Source organism: Citrus clementina, unplaced genomic scaffold, assembly GCF_000493195.1.
Source record: "Citrus clementina cultivar Clemenules unplaced genomic scaffold, Citrus_clementina_v1.0 scaffold_4, whole genome shotgun sequence".
Classification (NCBI taxonomy): Eukaryota; Viridiplantae; Streptophyta; class Magnoliopsida; order Sapindales; family Rutaceae; genus Citrus; species Citrus x clementina.
In genome coordinates, this window is record NW_006262274.1 from 9595681 (window position 1) to 9619037 (window position 23357).

At 31.8% G+C, this 23357-nt stretch overlaps 1 protein-coding gene across 1 annotated transcript; it reads right to left on the reverse strand.

The window, feature by feature from the left end:
* Window positions 1-18320: 18320 nt before the first annotated feature.
* Window positions 18321-22348, reverse strand: LOC18043656 (glucomannan 4-beta-mannosyltransferase 9). Its single transcript, XM_006436623.2, has 9 exons — window positions 21698-22348; window positions 21498-21596; window positions 21144-21396; window positions 19920-20030; window positions 19686-19822; window positions 19334-19447; window positions 19038-19237; window positions 18764-18955; window positions 18321-18678 (listed from the first exon to the last, which is right to left on the reverse strand). Exons 1-9 carry the CDS (start codon window positions 22007-22009, stop codon window positions 18516-18518), a joined length of 1581 nt encoding a protein of 526 aa, XP_006436686.2. The 5' UTR covers window positions 22010-22348; the 3' UTR covers window positions 18321-18515.
* Window positions 22349-23357: the final 1009 nt, after the last annotated feature.

The window sequence follows — 23357 nt, forward strand, 5'->3', positions numbered from 1 at the left end:
GTTGCCTGTGAAAGTATCTATCTATTTTTTTTTTTTTTTTTTCGGCTTCTCTTCTCTTCTCTCTCTCAACTTGAGCTTGAAGCAAATATAACTACAAATATGAGTAGATTACCGGGGATTGGAATTGTTGGGATTATACTAATGATGCTTTGCATATCTTGTTTCGTGCTGATGACAACTTGTTTCAATGATAATATTTCATTTGTATATGAAATCCGATAATAGAGGAGGTGTAGGTGTAGTTCTCTAACTGCTTTTACTCTAGAGTTGTTTTCTTCATAACCATTTTGCAGTTCATTTTTGCTTTGGCACATTTGGAAAAATTTTCATCAATTGCATTTTAGTTGGAGTCATTGACCTGGAAAGAAATGTAACAGAATCCATTTTGACTTGAATGTGTACGGAAAAAAGAAAAAAAAAAGGAAAAGAAAAAGTGGATGCTGGATAGTGCCCCAAAGCAAAAACAATGGTGTCCTTAGCTTCAGGGGGAAAAAGAAAAGAAAGAAAAGTTATGAGGATCAGGCTTATCCCAACGGGTATTCCAAGTTTTATTTCATGCAATGTTACCGATCACCTTTTTTTGGTTGTTGGTGTTGTACTTATGTAAGTTAAGACATGAGTTTGTAAATTAGTACGAGATTTGAGGGTTCAATTCCATTAAGATACGTTTGATTTGTAGGTAGGTTTTTATGAAAACCTTAAAAAGAAAATAGGAATGGACTAATAAATAACCCCACGGCTAAAAATATGTTAATTTAGAAAAAGTAGTTGACGAATTTTTTTATTTTTAAAAAAAAGTGATTCGTTAAAATAAAATCAAAAATTGATTTGCCGTACAAATATTTGTGGAAAAAACTGATGGTTATTAGCATTTTTGATAAAACGTAGGACGGTGGAGGGATAATTTCTCATTTCTTTAAAGGCTAATGTAAACAAATAATTTCAACTAAATTTAGTGCAAATCAAGATATGTATGGACATATTATCAAATTTCCACTTTTTTAATATGTCATTTTACCATTAAGATTTTTTAACAATTATATTTTACTACTTGATATTTCAATAATTATCATTTTATTGCTAAATCGTTAAAAATAACAAAATATTTAAGGAAATTATCACTGCACCACCTCTATTTTATCTTATGTTTATCCAATTACTACAAAATTCTAACATGTTCTCTACACCACATTTCTTTTTAAATTTGTATCAATTAACCACCTTTACACTAACACCATTAAATAATTTAAATAAAATGATAATTTTACCTCTACATAAATTAAAGGACCAACCTTATAAAATCTTTAAAAAATAAAAAAAATTATAATTATAAAATATCCCTAAATTTAATAAAAATAAATCACAAATTTAGATGCTCGGCTGATTTTTATTAAATTTAGATTTTATATAATTTTAACAATTATTTTTATTAAAAAATTATAATTTTATAAAATTTTAACAAAAAAATAACTCGCAATAGATTGAACAAAAGAAAAAATCCGATTTCAGCTTCGTATGACCCACCCGTGGCATTTTCATATCAAAACTTGCTCTGGCCTTGATTGGCTTAATGTGTATCCCGTCTGCGCCACTACAATCGAATGTCATTGTCAATGTCTCAAAGATGCTTTTTGCTTTTCCTGCTTACTCTTTCACACGTATCATAAAATCTCGTCATGCTGTTGATGCCGAAAGTTTTAAAGTGAAAACTCATTGGGAAATTTATAAAAATAACCATAAAATTTTTATTATTTTCATAATTAACTCTTTAAATTTTTTTCTATCAACATTAGCCAAACACACACTTTTCTTTCCAAATTACCTTTATTTACAAACCAAAAACAACTTTCTTTCTCTCCTTTCGTCAAACCAAACACAGCTTTACACTCTTGAATCATCACCGGCGACGGTAAAAGGCAACGATAAATGCCGACGGCGAACAGTAAAAGTGAAATTCGATCATAATCTATCCAGATCCAACACTAATTGACATCACTTAGTGGTATGAGTTATTTTCTGAACTTGCGCGAGAGTTTTAGTGCGGTTGCTTGCTGCGAGTCGTGGGCGAATCTGCCTTTTGGTGTGACGGGTAGCCTATCGCACCAAAAGCGTGCGACAGGCACCCTGTCACACCAAGAGGCAAATTCATTGCAACTGACTATTAATTTGATAGTGCTCAAATAATTTTTTTTTTTTTATAATTTCAGGCTTAATGGATTCAGTTGTACCTGAATTGTGTTATGATGGGTGGTGGGAGACGTTAGAGGATGGCTGTATGGAGTATGTGAATGGTAAAAATAGAGGTTTTTTGGTTGGGAAAAATTATCTGTTTGATCAATTTTTGACAAGAGTATACGAGATGTTACAAATAAATCCTAATGAATATAGTATCACAATGAAGACAACTTTAAGGTCTAGTAACACATTATATCGTATATGTGCACTGCCCATGGATATATTTGATGATGAAATAGTGAGGGTTGCATATGACATCCAATGTAGCCAATTTTGGATGCATTCCTGTATTCGTTACCACATCACCTCGAGTTCCGAGCGAAGATATTAAGTCACATGTCGAAACAGAAACTTCCTTTAGAGCAAATATGTCTGGCCCCGATAATGAAGAAGAGGTGTTGCCAAGGACAATGTCGCTGCAGCAATATTACTCTCTAATCCACGACAATTATGACAACGACAACGACATTACGTTACAGGATGTTGGAAAAGAGGTATTTTCAATAACGACGTCGTTGGAACAACGGTATTCTCCGTATCACAACAATGATTTTCAGGACAATTATGATCTTCATGATGAGATAGAGGGGGATAATGTTTGTGCAGAACCTTCTAATAGTATGGGGGGGCACTCATTTCAATAATGCTGGTGATGATGGAGGAGCCGGTCCTTTGAATATTCTGTCGTTTCAGCATGAGGATGAGTGTGAAGACAATATTCCTGTGAATAACAGAGGCAATGGATCTATTCGTCCAATGGTTTGATCGAGAAGGAGGATTGACCCCCTCACAAGTCTTGCTCCAATTTTTCCTTCGAACATGGTTGCTCCAAGCTTTCTTAGCAGTTGTGACTCAGATGATATCAGTGTGGGTAAGTTATTTGTTGAGAAGAATGAGTTTATATTACAACTACACAAGGTTGCCTTTACAGATAAGTTTGATTTCAAGATTGCACGGTCTACAACGACACGTTTCGAGGCTCACTGTTGTTCGGAATCATGTAAATGGCGTATTCGAGCAACTAGAAGTTCGAACGAGCAAAATGTTCTTTGGGTGGTGCGGAGAATTGACAATGTACACACTTATCATAATAGGGTATTGGTTGATGGACGTCATCAAGTAAGGAGTCGGGTTGTCGGTCACATTATCGCAGATAAATATATTCAAAACAAGTGGATTTATACTCCAAATGACATAAGAGCAGATATGCAACAGGAATACGGCGTTCAGTTAACATACCAGCAGGCATATAGAGCCAGAGAAGTTGATCTTGAAATAGTTCGGGGCAACCCTGTAGAGTCATACAACTTGCTCCCGAAATACTCTCACGTATTGACTAAAGTGAATGAGGGTATAGTCACTCACCTAGAGCGGGATGGAGATGATAATTTCTTGTACTACTTTGTAGCACTTGGATGGAGATGGTAAGGACTATAAAAAAACATACGACGGTATGTACGCTCGGCCGAACTTACTAATCCCCGGAGGCGTCTCAGTGAAGACTTGCACGCTCTCCCCACTAACATTCCCGTAGAAACTATATAATGACGTGGGAGTAGAAAAATTTTGATTGCCCACATCAGTATACATTCCATAGTCATCTGGGGCCTATTAAGGAAAATGAACATATTAAACAGCTATCAAATTAAAAGCTAAACAAACACAATTATTAAATTTAAATTTGCTCACCGTATATGAGCATCCAGTGGGAGAATCCTTATTTGGACGTTTAGACATTGAATCGATAAATCCAACCACAGTTTCTTTAAAATCTTTTAATTCTGACTTTAGTTCATAAATGTTACGATCAATCTTGCCCAGCCGTCGTCGCATGTAATCATTAAATTGCTTTGTCCTCGACTATTACAAAAGAAAATAAGTAAAACTTTATAATAACAGTAAAAAAATAATGATTTGTAAATGAAGAAAATAAATTATTTATAACCTCGGAATCATGTGAGTCATCAGAGTTATCTGTCTGCTCCTAATGGTCATCAATAACCACCTCATCCTCAGAAGTGTCATGACGTTGCTCTGGTATTGGGTTTGGTATGTCGTCATGCTCGTCTGATTGCCTTGTAACGGGCGGCAGCGCGTTGATTGAGGATTGATGCTGTATAAAGTAGCATTTAAAATTAGGAAATGAAAAATCAAAAATTTCGATTAAATAAATAATAGTACTTATAGGATACCGACCTTATGAACCCAGTCTGGAATGCCTGGCATGTAATCATCCACAGTGAGCCAATATTTTCTGCTACTCTCCTTTGCATTCGGTTCAAGGGTTTGTAAAACGTCCCCCTGCCATAAATTCAATCCAAAATTTTAAGTAAGTATACATAACTTGAATTTAGTAACGTTAAAAAAATAACCAATACATATTACTTACAAGACGAGATTCGTCGTTGAAGAACGAATAAACCTCAGCAAAGTTGATTTTCGAAGACGCCATGGGCTTCCATTGCACGATGTGGGGAATCTTCTTCTTCGTTTTCACGACCCATGCTGACGGCAAACCTCGGATCGCTTCGTAAATCCAAGCCTGCAACAACCAAAGTGAAAAAGCTATTAAAACAACTATCAAATATTTAATACTATAAAACTTATTAATAAACAAAAAAACAACGCACCTGAACCCCGGACGTAAAGCCGAAAAGATTGTACTTTTCAATGTTATAATCTGAGTTTTGCAACCGAGTTGTCTTAAATTTCTCGTCTTTCTCATACAATGCATTATCAAGACTCTCGTATATCATTTCCCACGACAAACAACCCCACGGACGCTTTCAGAAGTACTCTATATCATCTACTTCGTTAAGCCATGAGAAATTGACTTGACAATGATTTTTTCTTGCATTTGGAACTCTGTCCGCAAAATAAAAGAGCGCAATCTTTAATGCGTCAATATCGTCCATTGCCTCGAATTTCAACTTCTCAAATAATACATCGAATTCCTTAAAATTGATCTTGCGATGCACACCACCAAAATATGTATTCCGTAGCCTATGCATCGTTTTGTTATTTCTTAGTGCGGTATCTACACCATAGGAAAGTTCAGTAACCAAGCACTATTCTACAATTGACAAGCGTATTAATGCTCACCAATTTGAAACCATAACTGATCCTCCCGACTGTCTTCTTCATGGGCCACTTGCCTAAGTAAAAGATTGTGTAAAATTACACCACTAAATGGAAAGTTTTGACACTTCAAGAAATGCCCAAATATGTCCTTCTTGAACATATTCAACTGCCGCTTTGTTAATTTTTGCTTGATGGCTTTTACGACCGAAGATAAATTACACATGCTCAAAATTCGACCTGGAAAGTGATCGGCATAAGGAAAATACATCCTGCCTAGTTCGATTTCCGATGGTTCTGATTCCGCTATGTATTTATAATATTTATAACATTATTATATTTCATTTACAAAAAAAATAAAAGAAATTGACTTCACGGAAAAAAAAATTAAACCTGCTGTAATTTGGTGCGACAGTAAACGCGCTCGCGCGCGCGCTGCTGCCCAGCGACGGGGGCCAGCAGCGCGCGCTCTCTAGCGCCCGTCGCTAGACAGCGGTTCCCTCGGTGGGCAGCACCATTCAACCCAAAACAATACAATCACAAATCACTCCCAAAACAACAACCACCACTACAAACACCACTACCACCACCACCATTATTCTCAAACTACAACCACGATTATTCTAAAATTTCATTTTAAATTAATGAAATATAAATAAAATGGCTAACCTAGGTTTTGTTGAAGGCCGTAGATGGTAGATCGGACGCCGATGATGGATGGAGCCGCCGCCCACGAGGGCTGATATTGCCGCCGACTATGGCTGTTTCTTCGGTTTGGGAGCGATGAGTGAAAGAGAGATTATTGGGGGAGAGACATGAGAGGGGTATTTTGGTCTGAAAGGTTTTTTTTTTGCTAATGTTGATAGAAATTAATTTGGGGGGTTAAGATGGAAAAAGCATAAAATTTTATAGTTATTGGTGTAAATTTCCCAAACTCATTTCATTCACAAATTCGATTACGTAGGTAAATGGAAATTTTTATCTAACAATTAGGCGAATGAATTTTCTAAAAAAATGGGGTGGGCGAAATTAAACGTTAATTAATTTTTAGCCCCCATAACTCTTGGGTTAAGATTTAAATTTAGATGGTTAATTAAATAAAATTATTTAAAAATTACTCGACAAACCTTTTGGAATAGAATAAAAAAAACTTAATATTAACCATGAAACGCAAATAATTAATAAAAGATAATATGAAGTATGGTTCTGAATCACGAATTGTATCTATGCATTTATTTTTGTTGCTTCATATAGTTTTATTAGTTGAACTACGAGCATTCAAAAATTGTTGTAAATAGTTAGAATATAATAAAGAGTGACAAACAAGCTACGAATTGAAGCTTGCTAAAATATGCTGGCTTACTTGGATATGTTCACAGTCCAAGAAAGTCGTTAGCATCATCCATCTTTACAACAGCTTTTCGAACATTTGTAAATAATTGAAATATTTTTTAAAAATATATATTATAAGAAAACGTAATAGATGTATCTGGCTTTCAAAATTTTACAAAATATTGAATTGGGGTAAATACAGTTTGATCTAGTTATTCAGTTAGATGGTTTTTTTTTTAGTAATGATATAACCACAAACTCTTGTACAAATTTATTTTGTACAAATTGATGTAGTGCTAATTCATTAGTTAAATTAAATATATCTTGACTCACATAATTTATTTATATTATTTTATATTTTCATTCAACCAATGAATTAATGCCACATTAGTTTGTACAAGAATTTGTGGCTGTATCATCACACTTTTTTTTTGTGCAAAATTAAAATAGACCTGAATTGGTCTGAATTCTGGAAACTGAATGTCTGAATTTGAATAATATGTTTAGATTTTTTTTGTCAGCTTTGTTAGAAATAAATATTAAGTTACTTTTACATTTGTGTTTGTACAAATTATAACTGTTAAACAAATAAAAAATATCTCAAAGAACTTGGATAAGATAATATATTATCATAATATAAAGTATGTTCAAATATTGAATACAACCCTTTATATTATAATTAGTATATGTTAATCAATTTTATTGTAGTTTATGATGTTTTTGTGTAAAAATATTCGTAAAAAATTATGAAGATAAGTAATGCTAATTTGAAGAAAATAAAAAGATGAAAATAATAATAGTCCACCATTATATTATTAAAAGTTATAGAGATGGGTAATAATGCTAATTATTAAAGTTTATTTAGGTAACGATGAAAATTAATTAATAAAATAGGGATATTTTGGAGAATATCTTTTAATGATATTATTTAGACTTTTTAGAGGAAAAGAAAAAAAATTGGCTTAATAATTTAATGATTAAAAATTTTTATTAAGTTAAAAAATAAACGGACTTAATGATTTAACCGATTAAAATTAAGTAAATTAAGTCATTAAGTAAAAAAAAAAGTCCCTTATTTCATATATTTTTAAAATTAAATTACTCAAAATGTTCTTGTTATATATAAATGATTTCATCATATATTTTTCATCTATGGCTTGAAATCATTTAAATTTTATGTTATATTAGATAAAACTATGATTCTTTCACAATTTTTTATATATCACCCCCCCCCCCCCACCGGGCGTTCACTCACTAAAGGGAGATTAAGGCTCCGTTTGGTACAGCTTATTAAATAGAGCTTATAACAGTAGAGCTTATAGCAGTAGAGCTTATACCAATAGAGCTTTTGCACAAAAAGTCATTGGGTGTTTGATTGTCAATAAAAAAAGTACTTTTGAACCATTAAACTATGTGATATTTTTTATATTATTGATTTTTAGAAAAACTCTATAACCTCTACTCCCAAAAGCTCAAATTTTGGGCTTTTACTAGTAGAGGTAAATTAGCTTATTTAAGCTAAAAAAACTCTACTAAAAAAATAACCAAACACCATAAAAATTTTTAAAAAATGCTTATACGATTAAATAAGCACTTATGGCTCTTAAATAAGCCATACCAAACAGGCACTAATAATAAGGCTACTCTCCGGCGGCAAGGAAAGAAATATTCTTCACCAAGAAAGGTAATGAAGTAACTCCATTAGAGTTAGTCCGGGTAAAGGGAAGAATCCAATCAGCAGCTAGTTTTGGGATCAAGGCGTTTTCACTTTAACTAAGAGGTTTCGAAGAATCTTTGTCTTTCCGCTTCAAAGAGAGAGTGGGGATTGGAGCCCCCACAAAGCTTTGGGAAATTAATGCCTTTTCTCGGCCGCTCCATTCAAAAGGACCCTTTCTCAAAAGGCCCATCTACGGTGCACCAACGGGAAGGGGTAAAGTCAAGTTCATTATAGACGAGCAGTTTGTCACCATCTTGTTTAATGACCAAAAAAAAAAAAGGTGCATAAGAATTCTCTAAAAACAAGTCTGTTGTCGCAACCATGGACTTAGCTATGGTGCAACTGTGGTACCATATCACAGTTGCACGCCATCGGATCTAGCCATTTGTACTCACCATACTTAGATCAAATGGTTGAAAACAATTATGGGATGCTACCACAATTGCACCATAGTTGAACCCCGCACTCATTCCTTAATGTTTCCGTTGAAAGTTAATTAGATCCAACAGCTAGAGACATAACAACAAGAGTGATTTAATTGTAAATTTTTTGAAAATACAGTGATTAATTGAGTAATTAGCTTAACTATAAGGATCGAAAGAACATTTATCTAATTAAATTAATATTTGTTTACGTGAACTTGTAAGCGACAATGATAGCTGCGAAGGGACAAACAATTTGCATAAATTCTGGTGTGAAATTTCACACAATGTACGTTCTGATTTCTAAATATGTGTTTAACTGTTGCATGCCAGGTTTGTTTAAATTTTATGTTTCATTAAATAAAATTATTACTCTTTCCTTAAAAATTAGTTAAATTTAGGGTGGGTAATGGGATGGAATATGAAGGGATTTGTCAATCCCAGTTCAGTCCCATTTATGAAAATGGAATAAGAAAAATCTTATTTCCGTCCCTTTATTTTTTTGAAGACAAAAATTACTCTCGTCCTGTTAAATATCTCGTCCCATCTCATTATCCTAAATAGTCCCAAATGTAAATAAATAAATTTTGATTTTTTTCTTTTAAAAATCATCATAATTCAATATAGCAAAAATCTTGAATAAATATAAAGTAGAATAATCAAATAATAATTTCATTTTGACTACATGCATGTTCGAATATAATTTCAGACTCAAAACTTTTTATCTGTTTGTTTGCTTCAATTGCACATTAACATTAAGACTTACACTTTAAAAACTATAGATTTGGACAGTAATCAACTTCAGCCATGTTAAAAATCTAATAATTTAATAATATAATAATAAACCAAACCAATAACTAGGGTTGGCAACGGGATGAGGTGGGACGGGATTTGCCAATTTCAATCATGTCCCACATATGTAAATGGGACAAAAAAGATCTAATTCCCTCCCCTTTATTTTTTTTGGGATAAAAATATATTTCAATCTCGTCCCCTGCAAGATCCCATCCCAATAGAAGAATTGACATCCCTAGTTAGATTCAATAGCTATCACCAATGTAACGACAAGAGTGTATTGATTAAAAAATTTCTGAAAACAAATACACTAATTGAATAATTAATTAGCTTCAATTATAAGGGTTAGAAGAGTATTTATCCTATAAAATTAAGGGTGATGATATTTCCACTCTACAAAATTTTTATAACCCATCCCATTTTTTAAAAATTATTAAAACAAGTTCACATTATTTTTTAAAGTTCAAATCAAGAAGGAATTCAAAAATTAATCAATTAAATCCATATTCATTTGTTGAGACTATTTTTTTTATTATATTTGATCAATAAATTTTTTATGCAAAAAAATTTACTTTAATAATTTTTTATGCAATTTTTTCTATTTTAATGACGTGTAAGTGGTAATTTATTTGATATTCATTTATTTATTTAAGATTATGTTTGATCAATAAGGTTGCTTTAACATAAAGTGATATGACTATTTTACCCTCATGAGGTAAAAGTGCCAAAGTATCTAAAAATTTACTTTAACTTTAATTATTTTTTATACAATTTTTTTTGTATTTTAATAATGTATAAGTAGTAATTTGTTAATATGATTATTAATATTCCACTAAACTAACAAGATATAATTAGGACATGTGGAGTATGGAAAATTATTAAATTTTATATAAAATATGTTAGATTATAAAATATAAAACTAAATTCCCAAACAATATATATATATATATATATATATTCCGACTTTGAATGTAGAAGGTATAGAATTATGTTCACTGTTTTTTACTTTTTCAGTATGACATCTTTACCATAGTAAAGTCTTGTAACTCGGCACCACTCTCTAACTGATAAGCGTATCAAATCCTCACTCATTTGAAACCACAACTGATCTTTTTTGTTACTTTTTCTATTGGCCACTTGCCTAAGAAACATGTTATGCACAATTATAATATTGAATTGAAAGTTTCAGCACTTCATGAAATGCCCAAATATTTCATCCTTTAATAGTTTCAACTGTCGTTTTGTTAATTTTTCCCAAATAACTTTTACAACCGTATCTAATTTACACATAATTGTGATACGTCTGGAGAAGTGATCACCATAAGGTACCTTCATCATGCCCGGTTCATTCGTCGGTCTGGGTGGATTATAATTTTTTATTTTCAATTTCGCCATTTATCTAATATAAGTTACATAATTAAATTGTTACATTACATGTCAATAAATCCACAACATTAACAACAACACAAAAAAAATACACACATTTCACTACATTACAAGACAAAATATAATGCATGAGCGTATGTTTTTTTTAACTTTTAATTCATCCCTTTTTGAAAATTAAAAGATTTTCTTCTTATAAAGAAGCATGATTGAGTAATAGGTCAAGAGAATATTTGATAGATTTAACAGAGAAAACGAACTTGCAATAGATTGAACCGAAGAAATAATCCGATTTCAGCTTTGTATGACCCACGCGTGGCATTTTCTTATCAAAACTTGTCTCTGGCCTTGATAGGCTTAATGTGCATCACGTCTGCGCCATTACAATGGAATGTCATTGTCAAAGATGGGCCATAAACACGTTTTTTGTCGAAATCATTTAAATTATAAACACGTTTTTTTTGTCGAAATCATTTAAATTTTATGTTATATTAGATAAAATTATAATTGTTTCACAACTTATTATAGCACACTTCCGCGCCACCCCCCGCGGGTGGTTCACTCACTGAAGGGAGATTAATAATAAGGCTACTCTCTGGAGGCAAGGAAAGAAATATTGTTCACGGAGAAAGGTAGTAAAGTAACCTCCATTCTCGATTTCTATTGTGACAGGGGGAGTAGTTGAGTCAAAATCACACAATTAGTGTTAGTCCGGATAAAAGGAAGAACCCAATCCGCAGCTAGTCTTGGGATCAAGGCGTATTCACTTTAATCAAGAGGTTTCGAAGAATCTATGCCTTTCCGCTTCAAAGAAAGAGGTGGGGAGAACCATCAGTTGGAGCCCCCATAACGCTATGGGAAATTAATGCCTTTTCTGGGCCGTAACATTCGAAAGGGCCCTTTCTCATGAGGCCCATCTACGGTGCACCAAAGGGGAGGGGTAAAGTCAAATTCATTATCGACGACCAGTTAGTCACCATCTTGTTTAATGACACAAAAAATAGGGTGCATAAGAATTCTCTAAAGACACGTCTGTTGTCGCATCCATTCCTTAATTTTTCCGTCGAAAATTAATTAGATCCAACAGCTAGAGACATAACGACAAGAGTGATTTAATTATAAAAGTTTTGAAAATACAGTGACTAATTGAGTAATTAGCTTAACTATAAAGATTGAAAGAATATTTATCCAATTAAATTAATATTTGTTTGCGTGAACCTGTAAGCGACAATGATAGCGATGAAGGGACAAACAATTTGCACAAATTCTGGTGCGAAATTTCACACAATCTACGTTTTGATTTCTGAATATATGTTTAACTGTTGCATGTCAGGTTTGTTTAAATTTTACGTTTTATTAAATAAAATTTTTATTCTTTACTTAAGGATTAGTTAGATTTAGGGTTGGTAATGTGATGAAATATGACGAGATTTGTCAATCTCAGTCTAGTCTTATATATAAAAGTAGGATAAAAAAAATTCTCATTTCCTTCCTTTTATTTTTTTAAGATAAAAATTTATCCGAGTTCCGTCCCGTTAAATATCTTGTCCCATCTCATTATCCTAAATAAACTCAAATATAAATAAATAAATTTTGACTTTTTTTAAAGATCATCATAATTCAATATAGCAATTTTTTTGAATAAATATAAAATAGAATAATCAAATAATAGTTTCATTTTGACTACATGCATGTTCAAATATAATTTCATGCTAAATTTTTTTATCTATTTGTTTGCTTCCATTGCTCATTAATATTAAGACTTACGCTTTAAAAACTATAGATTTGGAGAGTAACCAACTTTAGCTATGTTAAATATCCAATAATTCAATAATATGATAATAAATCAAACCAATAACTAGGGTTGACAATGAAATGGAATGAGATGAGATGGGACGGGATTTGCCAATCCCAATCCTATCCCACATATGTAAATGGGACAAAAAAAATGTCATTCATGTTTCTTTATTTTTTTTGGACAAAAATATATTCTAATCTTGTCCCAAATGAGATGGGATCCTACAACAGAAGAATTGTCATCCCTAATTAGATTTAATAGCTATCATGAATGTAACGACAAGTGTGTATTGATTAAAAAGTTTCTGAAAACAAATGCACTGATTGAATAATTAATTAGCTTTAATTATAAGGATTAGAAGAGTATTTATCATTTTATCCTATTAAATTAAGGGTGGCGATATTTCCACTCTACAAAATTTTTATAAACCCATCCCATTTTCAAAAAATTATTAAAACAAGTTCACATTATTTTTTAAAGTTCAAATTAAGAAGAAATTAAAAAATTAATCAATTAAATCCATATTATTTTTTTGAGTATTTGATCAATAAAGTTGCTTTAATATAAATTAATATGACTACTTCTCCCTCATGTAAAAGTAATAAAATATCTAAAAAATTTACTTTAACTTTAATTATTTTTATGAAATTTCTATTTTAATGACGTGTGAGTGGTAATTTATTTGATATTCATTTATTTGTTTAAGACTATGTTTTTTTTAATTATGTTTGATCTATAAGGTTGCCTTAAAATAAAGTAATATGACTATTTTACTCTCGTACGGTAAAAGAGCAAAATATCTAAAAATTCACTTTAACTTTAATTATTTTTATACAATTCTTTTTGTATTTTAATAATGTATAAGTAGTAATTTGTTAGTATGATTATTAATATTCCACTAAAGTAACAAGATATAATTAGGACATGTGGATAATGGAAAATTATTAAATTTTATATAAAATATGTTTATATATATATAGATATATAGCAAGATCTGAGTTTGAAGGTAGAATGTAATACCCCAATTCTCCTGAGGGTATATAAGTCTTTTTAATTTTTTCGTGATCGTTTTACCCTAGTATAAAAAAAATAAGATGTCTTTCCCATTATAAGAGAGAGAAAGAGAGATCGGCTATGATTAAAAAAAAAAGATAGAGAGGGAAAAAAATCAAGTTGAGAGAAGATTGGAGGTAAGTTTTAATTCTTGGTTTTCATTAATCTGTTATGGAGAAGCATGATTAGATATTTGCAACAGAAATAGAAACCTAAAATTTTATAGAAAATATGCTGACAGTGTGTTATTTTGAAAATCATAATAATTTGTACAAATTGATTTTAATTCTTGATTTTGGACATGTTAAACTAGACCAGGGGCGGATCCAGAACTTAATATTACCCCAGGCTAAATTAAAATTTTTATTTTGAAGCGAATATAAAAAATTATATATAAAAATAAGTACATTAAATAAGGAAGAACACCAAAAATCTTATCTCTCTAAATATGGACTATAAACAAAAATAATTAAAAAAAGTAAAAAACAAAAGACAACTTGAATATGAAAACACTACTTTTCAATGATAGAATCTGACATTGCAGCCTATAATAATATATAATTATATAAGGATTAAAAAATCAATTAAGAATTTTAAATTAAAATAGATCAATACATGTAATTACAATCAATTAAAAATTGCAAGTAAAACTTTTATATTTAAAGTGAAGTACTAAATTACCAAACTTAATAAATTAAACATAAAATTTATTCATCCTTTCAAATTGTAAATGTATTATTAGTCAAAAGTTTCAATAATAAACTAAACTCAATTCAGTAAAAATGTATTTGGGTGTAGTTGTTTCTTTGTCAGCGCTCTATCTCTCTTTAAAGAACTAGATATTGATGATTATTCTATCAAAACCTCCTTAAAATACTCAAATTTTATTTTCTATCTTAGTTAATATAACTAATAAATAAAATCTGAAAATTCACATAAAAATTTTATAAAAATATTGATAATTGTTACTACATGTTGTTTCTATAAGTACTTTTACTACTAGTGACGATGTTCTATTACATTGACATTTTTTTTTCAATTAGAAGTTTTTTAAAATAAATTAAAGCAGTAATAAAATTTTTGCTCCCTAATGTTTTCAATCTATTCAATAAATATATGATTTAATCATTTTATAGAATAAGTCACTAATTTCAATTGAAAATAATATAAGTGAATAAGGGACGTATTTGTAAACAAAATAAAAACTCTATTGTTATATAAAATTGATGAAAACATAAGGGTAATTGGGTTAGGGACATATTTGAATATTAAATAAAAACTCTATTGTTATACTAAATTGATGAAAATATAAGGATAATTGAGTTAGGGACATATATGTAAATAAAATTAAAACTCTATTATTTTATAAATTGATGAAACATTAAGGGGTATAAACGATTTTGTCTGGACTAGACCGGGCTACAGCCCAGTCTAGCCCACATGTAGGTCCACCACTAAACTAGATATCTTCCAGAATGTTTTGAAAATTTTTCCAAGCTGATCAAATAAGATTTCAATTAATTACTATTTTTTTGAAATCAAGTATGAAAACTTGAAAATTTCTGATTTCAGTGAAGAACATTGATTACGAAATTATTTTTACCATAACTAGACTTATTAAAAAAATTATGAAATTTGGACTAGGGATTTTTATATATGTCTAGTGTGATTCTGGAAATTTTCATGATTTTATACTGAAACAATAAATTGTTTTGTATTTTTAAAGTAAGCATGTCCAGAACAGAAAACTGTTTAACAGAATTGATGATGTTTGAAACGTAAGTTATTTTCAATAGTTTAGTTTTTGAAGGAATTAAGCTATGACATTTTTACTAATGAATTTTCAAGTCAGCATATGCTTTATAAAATTTGAGATTTTTCCAATAAGGTAATAACTTATTAAAAATCAAAGAAGATGGACTATTTGGTTTTGAGGAACGAATATTGAGGGCATTTAAGGTTTAGTTTAGGAGCTATTTAAAATGGGATACTTGAGAATATTGGAGTTTATGATCATAACTCAATTATATCTTATAAGAATTTTATTGATGATTTTTAGGTTGATGATGTCAATACGCTTTTGTTAAGTGTGGATGGTAAGAGGTAAGTAAACTAGACTTTTAAATGAATCACAATAAACAATATATATGTTTGACTTGTGTGAAAAAGACTATTTTTGATATGTACGGATATTGATTTATATGTCTCTGTCCATATGCTTATGTGATGTATTATTATGTGTTGAGTGTGATTATGTACGTCGGCATATGTACGTGTGAAATTTCATTAGCATAAGCGCGAAAATGCATTAAGTTTTCTATGAATGAGAAGTGGATTTTAACAAGTGGAATTTATGATTTATGAGATTTTGCATGAGGGACCATCTCTCGAGGGTCGATGTGCTGCGAAGTACCACACATAGTACAAAGTGCCACACATACTATAAAGTGCCACATTGCAGGATATATTTTGTTGAAAGAAAATGTGAAAGTTTGAAAGCAACAAAAAAAAAAAAGGTTTTGATGAAATTGTTTCACTATATTTTGAAAAGATAATGGCATATCATCCATTTGCATTATATATAAGTGTGAATGTATTTTGGTATAAGAAAAACTAGTTTGTTTATTAAGTTTTATACTCATTATAGTTTATTGTGATTCAGTTTCCAAAAGTCAGGATTAATTCATGATGAGTGAGAAGGACTTGAATTAACGATGGTAGATGGTTTGGCCAAATTCTTAAATTATTCCGCTGTCTAATATACTTGATGCTTGAATTGTTATTGGTTGTAAAGAGTTATTTAAATTCATACGTGAGTTGTGATCAGGTTTGCCCTCGGAGTTTGGATTGGGGTGTTACATAAAAGGTATAGAATAATGTGCACCGTTTTTTGCTTTTTTAGTACGACATCTTTACCATAACAAAGTCTTGTAACTGGGCACCACTCTCTAACTGATAAGCATATCAAATTCTCACTAATTTGAAACCATAACTGATCTTTCTTGTTGCTTTCTCTATGGGCCACTTGCCATAACTGATTTTTTTCGTTTCTTTCTCCATGGGCTACTTGCCTAAGCAACACCTTACGTACAATTATGCCACTGAATGGAAAGTTTTGGCACTCCATGAAATGCCCAAATATTTCATCTTGAACAGTTTCAGCTGTCGTTTTGTTAATTTTTCTTGGATGACTTTTACAACTATATCTAATTTACACATACTTGTTATACGCCCAGGGAAGAAAGTGATCGCCATAAGGTACCTTCGTCATGCTAATTAATTCGTCGGTTCATATGGATTATACTTTGATATTTTTGGTTTCGCCATTTATTTGATACAAGTTACATAATTAAATTGTTATAATACACAATTACATGTCAATAAATCCGCAACATTAACAACAACACAAAAAGGATTGTCATTTAGTGCGATTGGGTGCCTATTGCCCAAAACATGGTGCGACAGGGTGCCTGTCACACCCTTTTGCACGCACGCAATAGGCACCAGTGCAGGGGCGCTGTGTGCAACGTGTGCGTGTGCTACATGCGATAGCCGCGTGTTCCGTTCTTTCATCGATCACCAAATTTACTCTCCATCACACTTAGTATACGAAAAACAATGTACGCAACTCAACAAACCCCTTGTCACACCTTTTTTTTTTAAACTAACCCCTTGTCACACCTTGATTATACAAAAACTAAACATAAACTATTTAAGAGGAATTTCATCAAACACCTAATGTGCAATAGTTATAACTCATCATTTTAGGTAAATTTTGTTTCATTATATCACTCTAACAACCTATAATCATCTAGAATCCCAATCAAATTCAAATCATTAAAAAAAGCTGAGGTTTGCTAACCTAGGGTTTTGGCTCTTTCAATTTCTTGGATTTGTTTCTAATTCAGATAGATTATGGTGGATTCAGTTGGATTTTAGTTTACCATCCCCATTGCTGTTGTTGTCACCGTTTGTCGGTCGTTATTTGCCGTTCAAGAGCAAAAGTTTAGAGTGTTGATAGAGAGAGTTTGGAGTGTGGAAATGTGGAGGTAATTTAGTGCAACATTTTTTTTTGACTATTTATGATATGAAAAAATTTGGGGGGCTAAATTTAAAAAATAGAAAAGCTTTAAAGCTATTTTTGTAAATTTACCTTCTATGATTGCTTGGGATGATTTGACTTTAGAAAAAAAAAAGATGCTTTTTGAGCTCCTTTATTTTTTTCAAATAAAAGAAAATATTACCATAAAATTACAAATGAAAGATTTAAAAAAAAATCGAGTAATATCAATACAGAATTAACAAAATATTGAAATGATCTCAATGATATTAATTTTAAAATCCTTGTCACCAGCTTTATTTTCTCATGACAAAAACCTCAACCCATTATTTTACAAACAATCCAATAATGTTCACATTAATTATCTACTCAATTGAAAACCCCTTCGCTGCTATCAGAGAAAATTTTGTACTTCACTTTCCCTTCAAATTTCTTTTTTCCATATCTATACATGTAAAAATTTATAACCATTGCTCAAATTCACTATAAAAGAATAAACCAACCTTTTGTTTAGTAGTCTAAAAATGCAACAATCTGAACAAATGAAGCTTCAAATGAATTAAATCACACATCATCTGTTGAAGAAACAGAGATGTGGCAACAATGCATTCTGGAGATGATTAATCTTCCCATAAAATTCTGCTAAGAATTGGGAACAAATGTGCCAACATAACCAACTCCGGCGACGAAGAAGGCAATGGATTGAAGAAACAGGTATATGAAATAATGATTCTTTCCGAAAGCAACATCATAGCAGCCACAAAGGAAGAGGTAAGCCCCAACACCAAGCTCTAGCACATGCACCCTGTTCACTATCAAATAATGTGAGCGGGATTTGAACCCTGAACCTCTCTCGTACAATTAAACGGCTGCTTTGAACTAAAACATACCTTTCTCCAATCCTAATACGAGGTTTCTTGAGAGTTTTTCCGCCTAGTTTTGACTTGACATCTCCCAATTTCTCCGTGACAACCCATTCATTAACTCTTCCGGCCTCCAGCAAGCCGATGAATGTGGCCTTGGTTCGATGCAACGACATGACGTTTTCAAATAGGATCCAGAAAACCAATAGGTGGAGTGATCTGCAAGAAAAGTATTGTTAGAAACTCATAAAATAATTAAACCACAAATGTGACAATATGAGCAACAAGAAGTGAAATAGACCTTGGAGTGCCAACTGCATTAAGGAGAGTGATGATGGAAGGAATATAGACAGCTCCCCATTTGGGAACTTCAACTTCAGGAAACAAAACAGTTGCCGGCAAAAGGACGCAGTAGAATACAAATGTGACAATATGTGCAACAACTTTCCGGACGAAAAAGAAACTGTAAATCACATACAACTTCTTCCACAGAGTGACTTTCTGCAAGAAGAAAGAAACAACAAGATCAGACAAAATGGTTACAAGGGAAAATACGGAAACTAACCAGAGCTTAAGCATATTAAGCATTAATCATACCTTTGTTCTCATGATTTCTCCTACCATTTTCTTGAAGAGATTGGCAGGGCCACAAGACCATCTGTGCTGTTGATATCTATAGGCCTTGAACGTACTTGGCAATTCATTTTTCACCTATCAATTATACAAACATTTCAAAAGGAATTTAGATTCCACACTGATTAGAGCATTGTGCTAATCTTTTTATAAAGTGGTGATTGGTAATTATTAAAATATATATATATATATATATATATATATATATATATATATATATATAATTAAATATTAACGGTAAACTACATAAATGTACACATATCATGTCATAAGATCTTTCAAATAATCTTTTAAATAATCAATAGAAACAATATACCTTGAGGTCACCAACATAAACAAATTTCCAGCCTTTGAGACTGGCTCTAACTGCTAAATCCATGTCCTCCACAGTGGTTCTGTCCTTCCACCCTCCAGCCTCATTGAGTGCTGAAATTCTCCATACACCAGCTGTCCCTGTAACGCATTTAATCCAGCTTTTAAGTTACAAAAATTATTTACATAAATAAAATATTGCATTATTTGTAAAATAGTCACAGGGTTGTGGTTTCACCATTGAAACCAAAGAAGGCATAGGTTGAAGAGCCAACTTCTTGTTCCACAGTGAAATGGTAATCTAGTGACATCTCTTGCATCCTTGTCATTAAGCATTCATCTGCATTAACTGCAGTGCCATCCAAAAAATACCCATCATCACTAACCAAATGCTGACCCAATAATTTGTCTATTGTTTCAAATTGATCTTAAATGTTTCAAAACTCCAATTTTGTCATAAATTAAGTCCAATGAAACTAGAAACGGAAATAAATATATTACAAAGTTACGAGACCTTAACTTTGATATTAGGTCACGTGTAACATCTATGGTACATTAACCGTTTTATCAACATATATTTAATTAATTAGTTCTCCATAAAATAACTCAAGAAATCAAAACGAAAAGGCCGACCAAAGATCCAATTATTTGAAAACGACTGATTAGTTTTCCTAAACGTGTGACACTCAATTTATTCTTGGTTAATGCATCACATCACATAGAGTTTAATATCTTAATTATCTGACTGTTGTTTCCCCTTAAAAGAAAATCATATTTAATAAGGATCGGTGGTTTGAACCAATGAAATCTTTCGTTCTAAAGACAAATCACAAAAAGTACCACTTTATTTTACCGGTAGCCTATTCACCATGACTTTGAACCAATAAAAAAATTGAACTGCCAGCTATGGTAGCTTCAATGTCATGCCCCCAAATCTAAACAAAAAGTGAAACACTTGGCCAAAACTTTTCCTGATTTTTTTAATGATTAAAAAAGCTGGCACCGGCTTCTGCTTCTTCTACTATGATTCTTTGATCCATGTTATAAAGACCTCAAATTGCTCTAATCACATGGTTAAACATACTAGATTAAGAGAAAATCTCAGTTTACTTGTGGGGATTGATAACTAGTAACAAATACGTGGCGTGATGTGTGACTCGTATTATTTGTTCAAATAAATATCAAGAACAAAAATACAAGTACAACCACCACCTCTACAATATTCTTCAATCAATGATATCATTCAGTTTTAATATAAAAATAAAAAATAAATCAAATTGTAAAAGAAAAAGAAAAAAGAAAAAGCAAAGCAAATTTGGACACATGCTTCTTATAAAATGATCACCGACAGGCCGACATTCAAGTTTAGCATGGTGGTTAAGTAACTAACTAAAGACCCCAAAACCAAAAAATCAATTAAGGTTAATTAATTAGTGAATAAGATTAAAATTAATTAATTTACCAAATTTCCAGCGAGCTTGGACAAGAGCAATATCTGGGTTGTGTACGAGAAATGGAATGGTGCGCCAAAGAAAGTCAGGTTCAGGCTGAAAGTCAGCATCAAAAATTGCAACGTAGTCGCATTGCTTAACATAGCTATGCTTCATGCCTTCTTTTAGAGCCCCAGCTTTGTATCCATTTCTATTATCTCTTATCTCATACTTTATGTTTATGCCTTTGCTTGCCCATCTTTGGCACTCTAGCTCCACCAAATCCTGCACTTAATTTAATTTAATTAGTCCAAAAAATGACACACACACACACACACGGATTGTTAATTGTCCATGCATGTGAATTGGCAAATTATAAAGTTAACCTTAATTGTTGGGTCTGTTGAGTCATCAAGAACTTGAATTGTAATCCGATCAGACGGCCATGAGAGCCCACATGCAGCTCCAATAGATAGCTGATAAACCTGAAGATAATGATCACAATGGAACAGTAAACATATCATTATATCGATACAAAACAAGATTAGATGCCATGAATTGAAAGAAAAGAAAAACATTTTTTTACCTCTTTTTCATTGTACATTGGAATTTGTACCAAGACCATAGGATAAGCTGAGTTACCAAGTTCAACATCATCCTTAATAGCCTCCCATTTGTATCTTTTTTCGGGTTTTCGGCCAAATAATTTCAGCAAGACAATGACAATCCCCATGTAAACTCTTTCAACGAAGAGCATTATTGACAAGGCCAAGCACAAGTACACTAACAGTTTCAACAATGGCACGATCAATGGCGCCTTCGTTTGCTGCCACATCAATCCCATTTGGCCCGAAATCCTGTCAGGAAAAATGATGGTGGCCGCTGAAGCTGCGTCCATTGTAGTTGTGGCTTGTGAGTGCCGAGGTTTAAAGAATTGTTTTGGTCTTTATAAAGAAAGAAAAAAATCTTTTTGATGTGCGTTTGCGAAAAGAACACACAAAATGAAAGAGAGTTTCAATTGCTGTGATTTTTGCTTGTGAGTTACGTTTAGGCAATGTGTGTGATACAAGAGCTGGAATTTTTGCAGTGAATTGATCACTAGACAGTGAGACACCACACTTTATATCATCACTAAGCAAAGAAGTTGAATCCAAGAAAAATAAACAAGTGTGCGTCAGTTTGTGCACTCAAATCATTACACAGAGAGACACACCCAACTGGGTTTTTAATTTTTAATTTCTTGGGGATTCTCAGAAGAAAAGAGAGAGGCCAAGCCAAGGTTTGGAGCTATGCAATTAATTAAGCTTGGAGGACACAAATATATAAGTGAAAGAAGCAAAATTTTTATAATTGGTCAAATTGAAAAGGACTTACGATCGGCAAGTAACAGTCAGAATCAAGCAGCTAGCTAGCATTGGATTTAAAAGAAAAACAATAAAAATTAAAAATTAAAACAAGTTTAGCTGTCACTTTCAGTTTTCTTTAAATGGTCTAAAAGCCGACAATAAAATTAATGGGTTTTGTAAGTATGAATAAATTTTTTTCATATATTATGCTTTTTGAAGGGTGCTTTCTTTATGAAAAGATTTATCAAGAATTAATTTATTATCAATTCACATGTCAATTACTTTAACCTGAAAGTCGGTCAGTTATTAGCTTACACATACACACACTGATGCATGTGAAGTGGAAAAATAATTACTGCAGTGGTACGGATCTTAATTATGGTTATAAGCTTAATTAATAATGTTAAAGTAGACTTTGCTAACTTTGCTAATTATGTTTCTAGCGGACTTGACCTCAACATACTTCTCTGGGAAATTGAGTATTTTTCCAGCTAAAGGAGCTTTTTAATTTGGACTGTTATCGGAAATATTTATATTTTTTTATATAATGATTCTTTTTTCCGTAAAATTATTAACAGTCCTCAAGGTGTGATTGATTTCTCTCTCTCTCTCTCTCTCTCTTTTTCTTTTAAATACATATGCTTTGCATTGTGTGATTAATGGTTATTAATGGATGAATAGCAAAGCTATTGGATTCTCCTAATTGCAATTGATATGATTACAACTAATTTTGTACAATTTGATGGGCTACTGATATGACATTGCCAGTGTGTCCAGCAGAAAAATCACTAGACAAATAGACAATAATTTAGCAATTATGCATGATTTAAAAGGAACATAAGTTGATAATCACGTCAAGCAATTTTTTTCATGACCAAAGTGTGAGAGAAATGACAAATC

Coding starts and splice junctions, on each gene's coding strand:
- LOC18043656 (XM_006436623.2), bottom strand. CDS start 22,009: ATGGACGCAGCTTCAGCGGCCACCATCATTTTTCCTGACAGGATTTCG. Junction 19,448..19,685: donor TTTATGTTGGTGACCTCAAG/GTATATTGTTTC, acceptor TATAATTGATAG/GTGAAAAATGAATTGCCAAG. Junction 18,956..19,037: donor AATGCAGTTGGCACTCCAAG/GTCTATTTCACT, acceptor CTTTTCTTGCAG/ATCACTCCACCTATTGGTTT.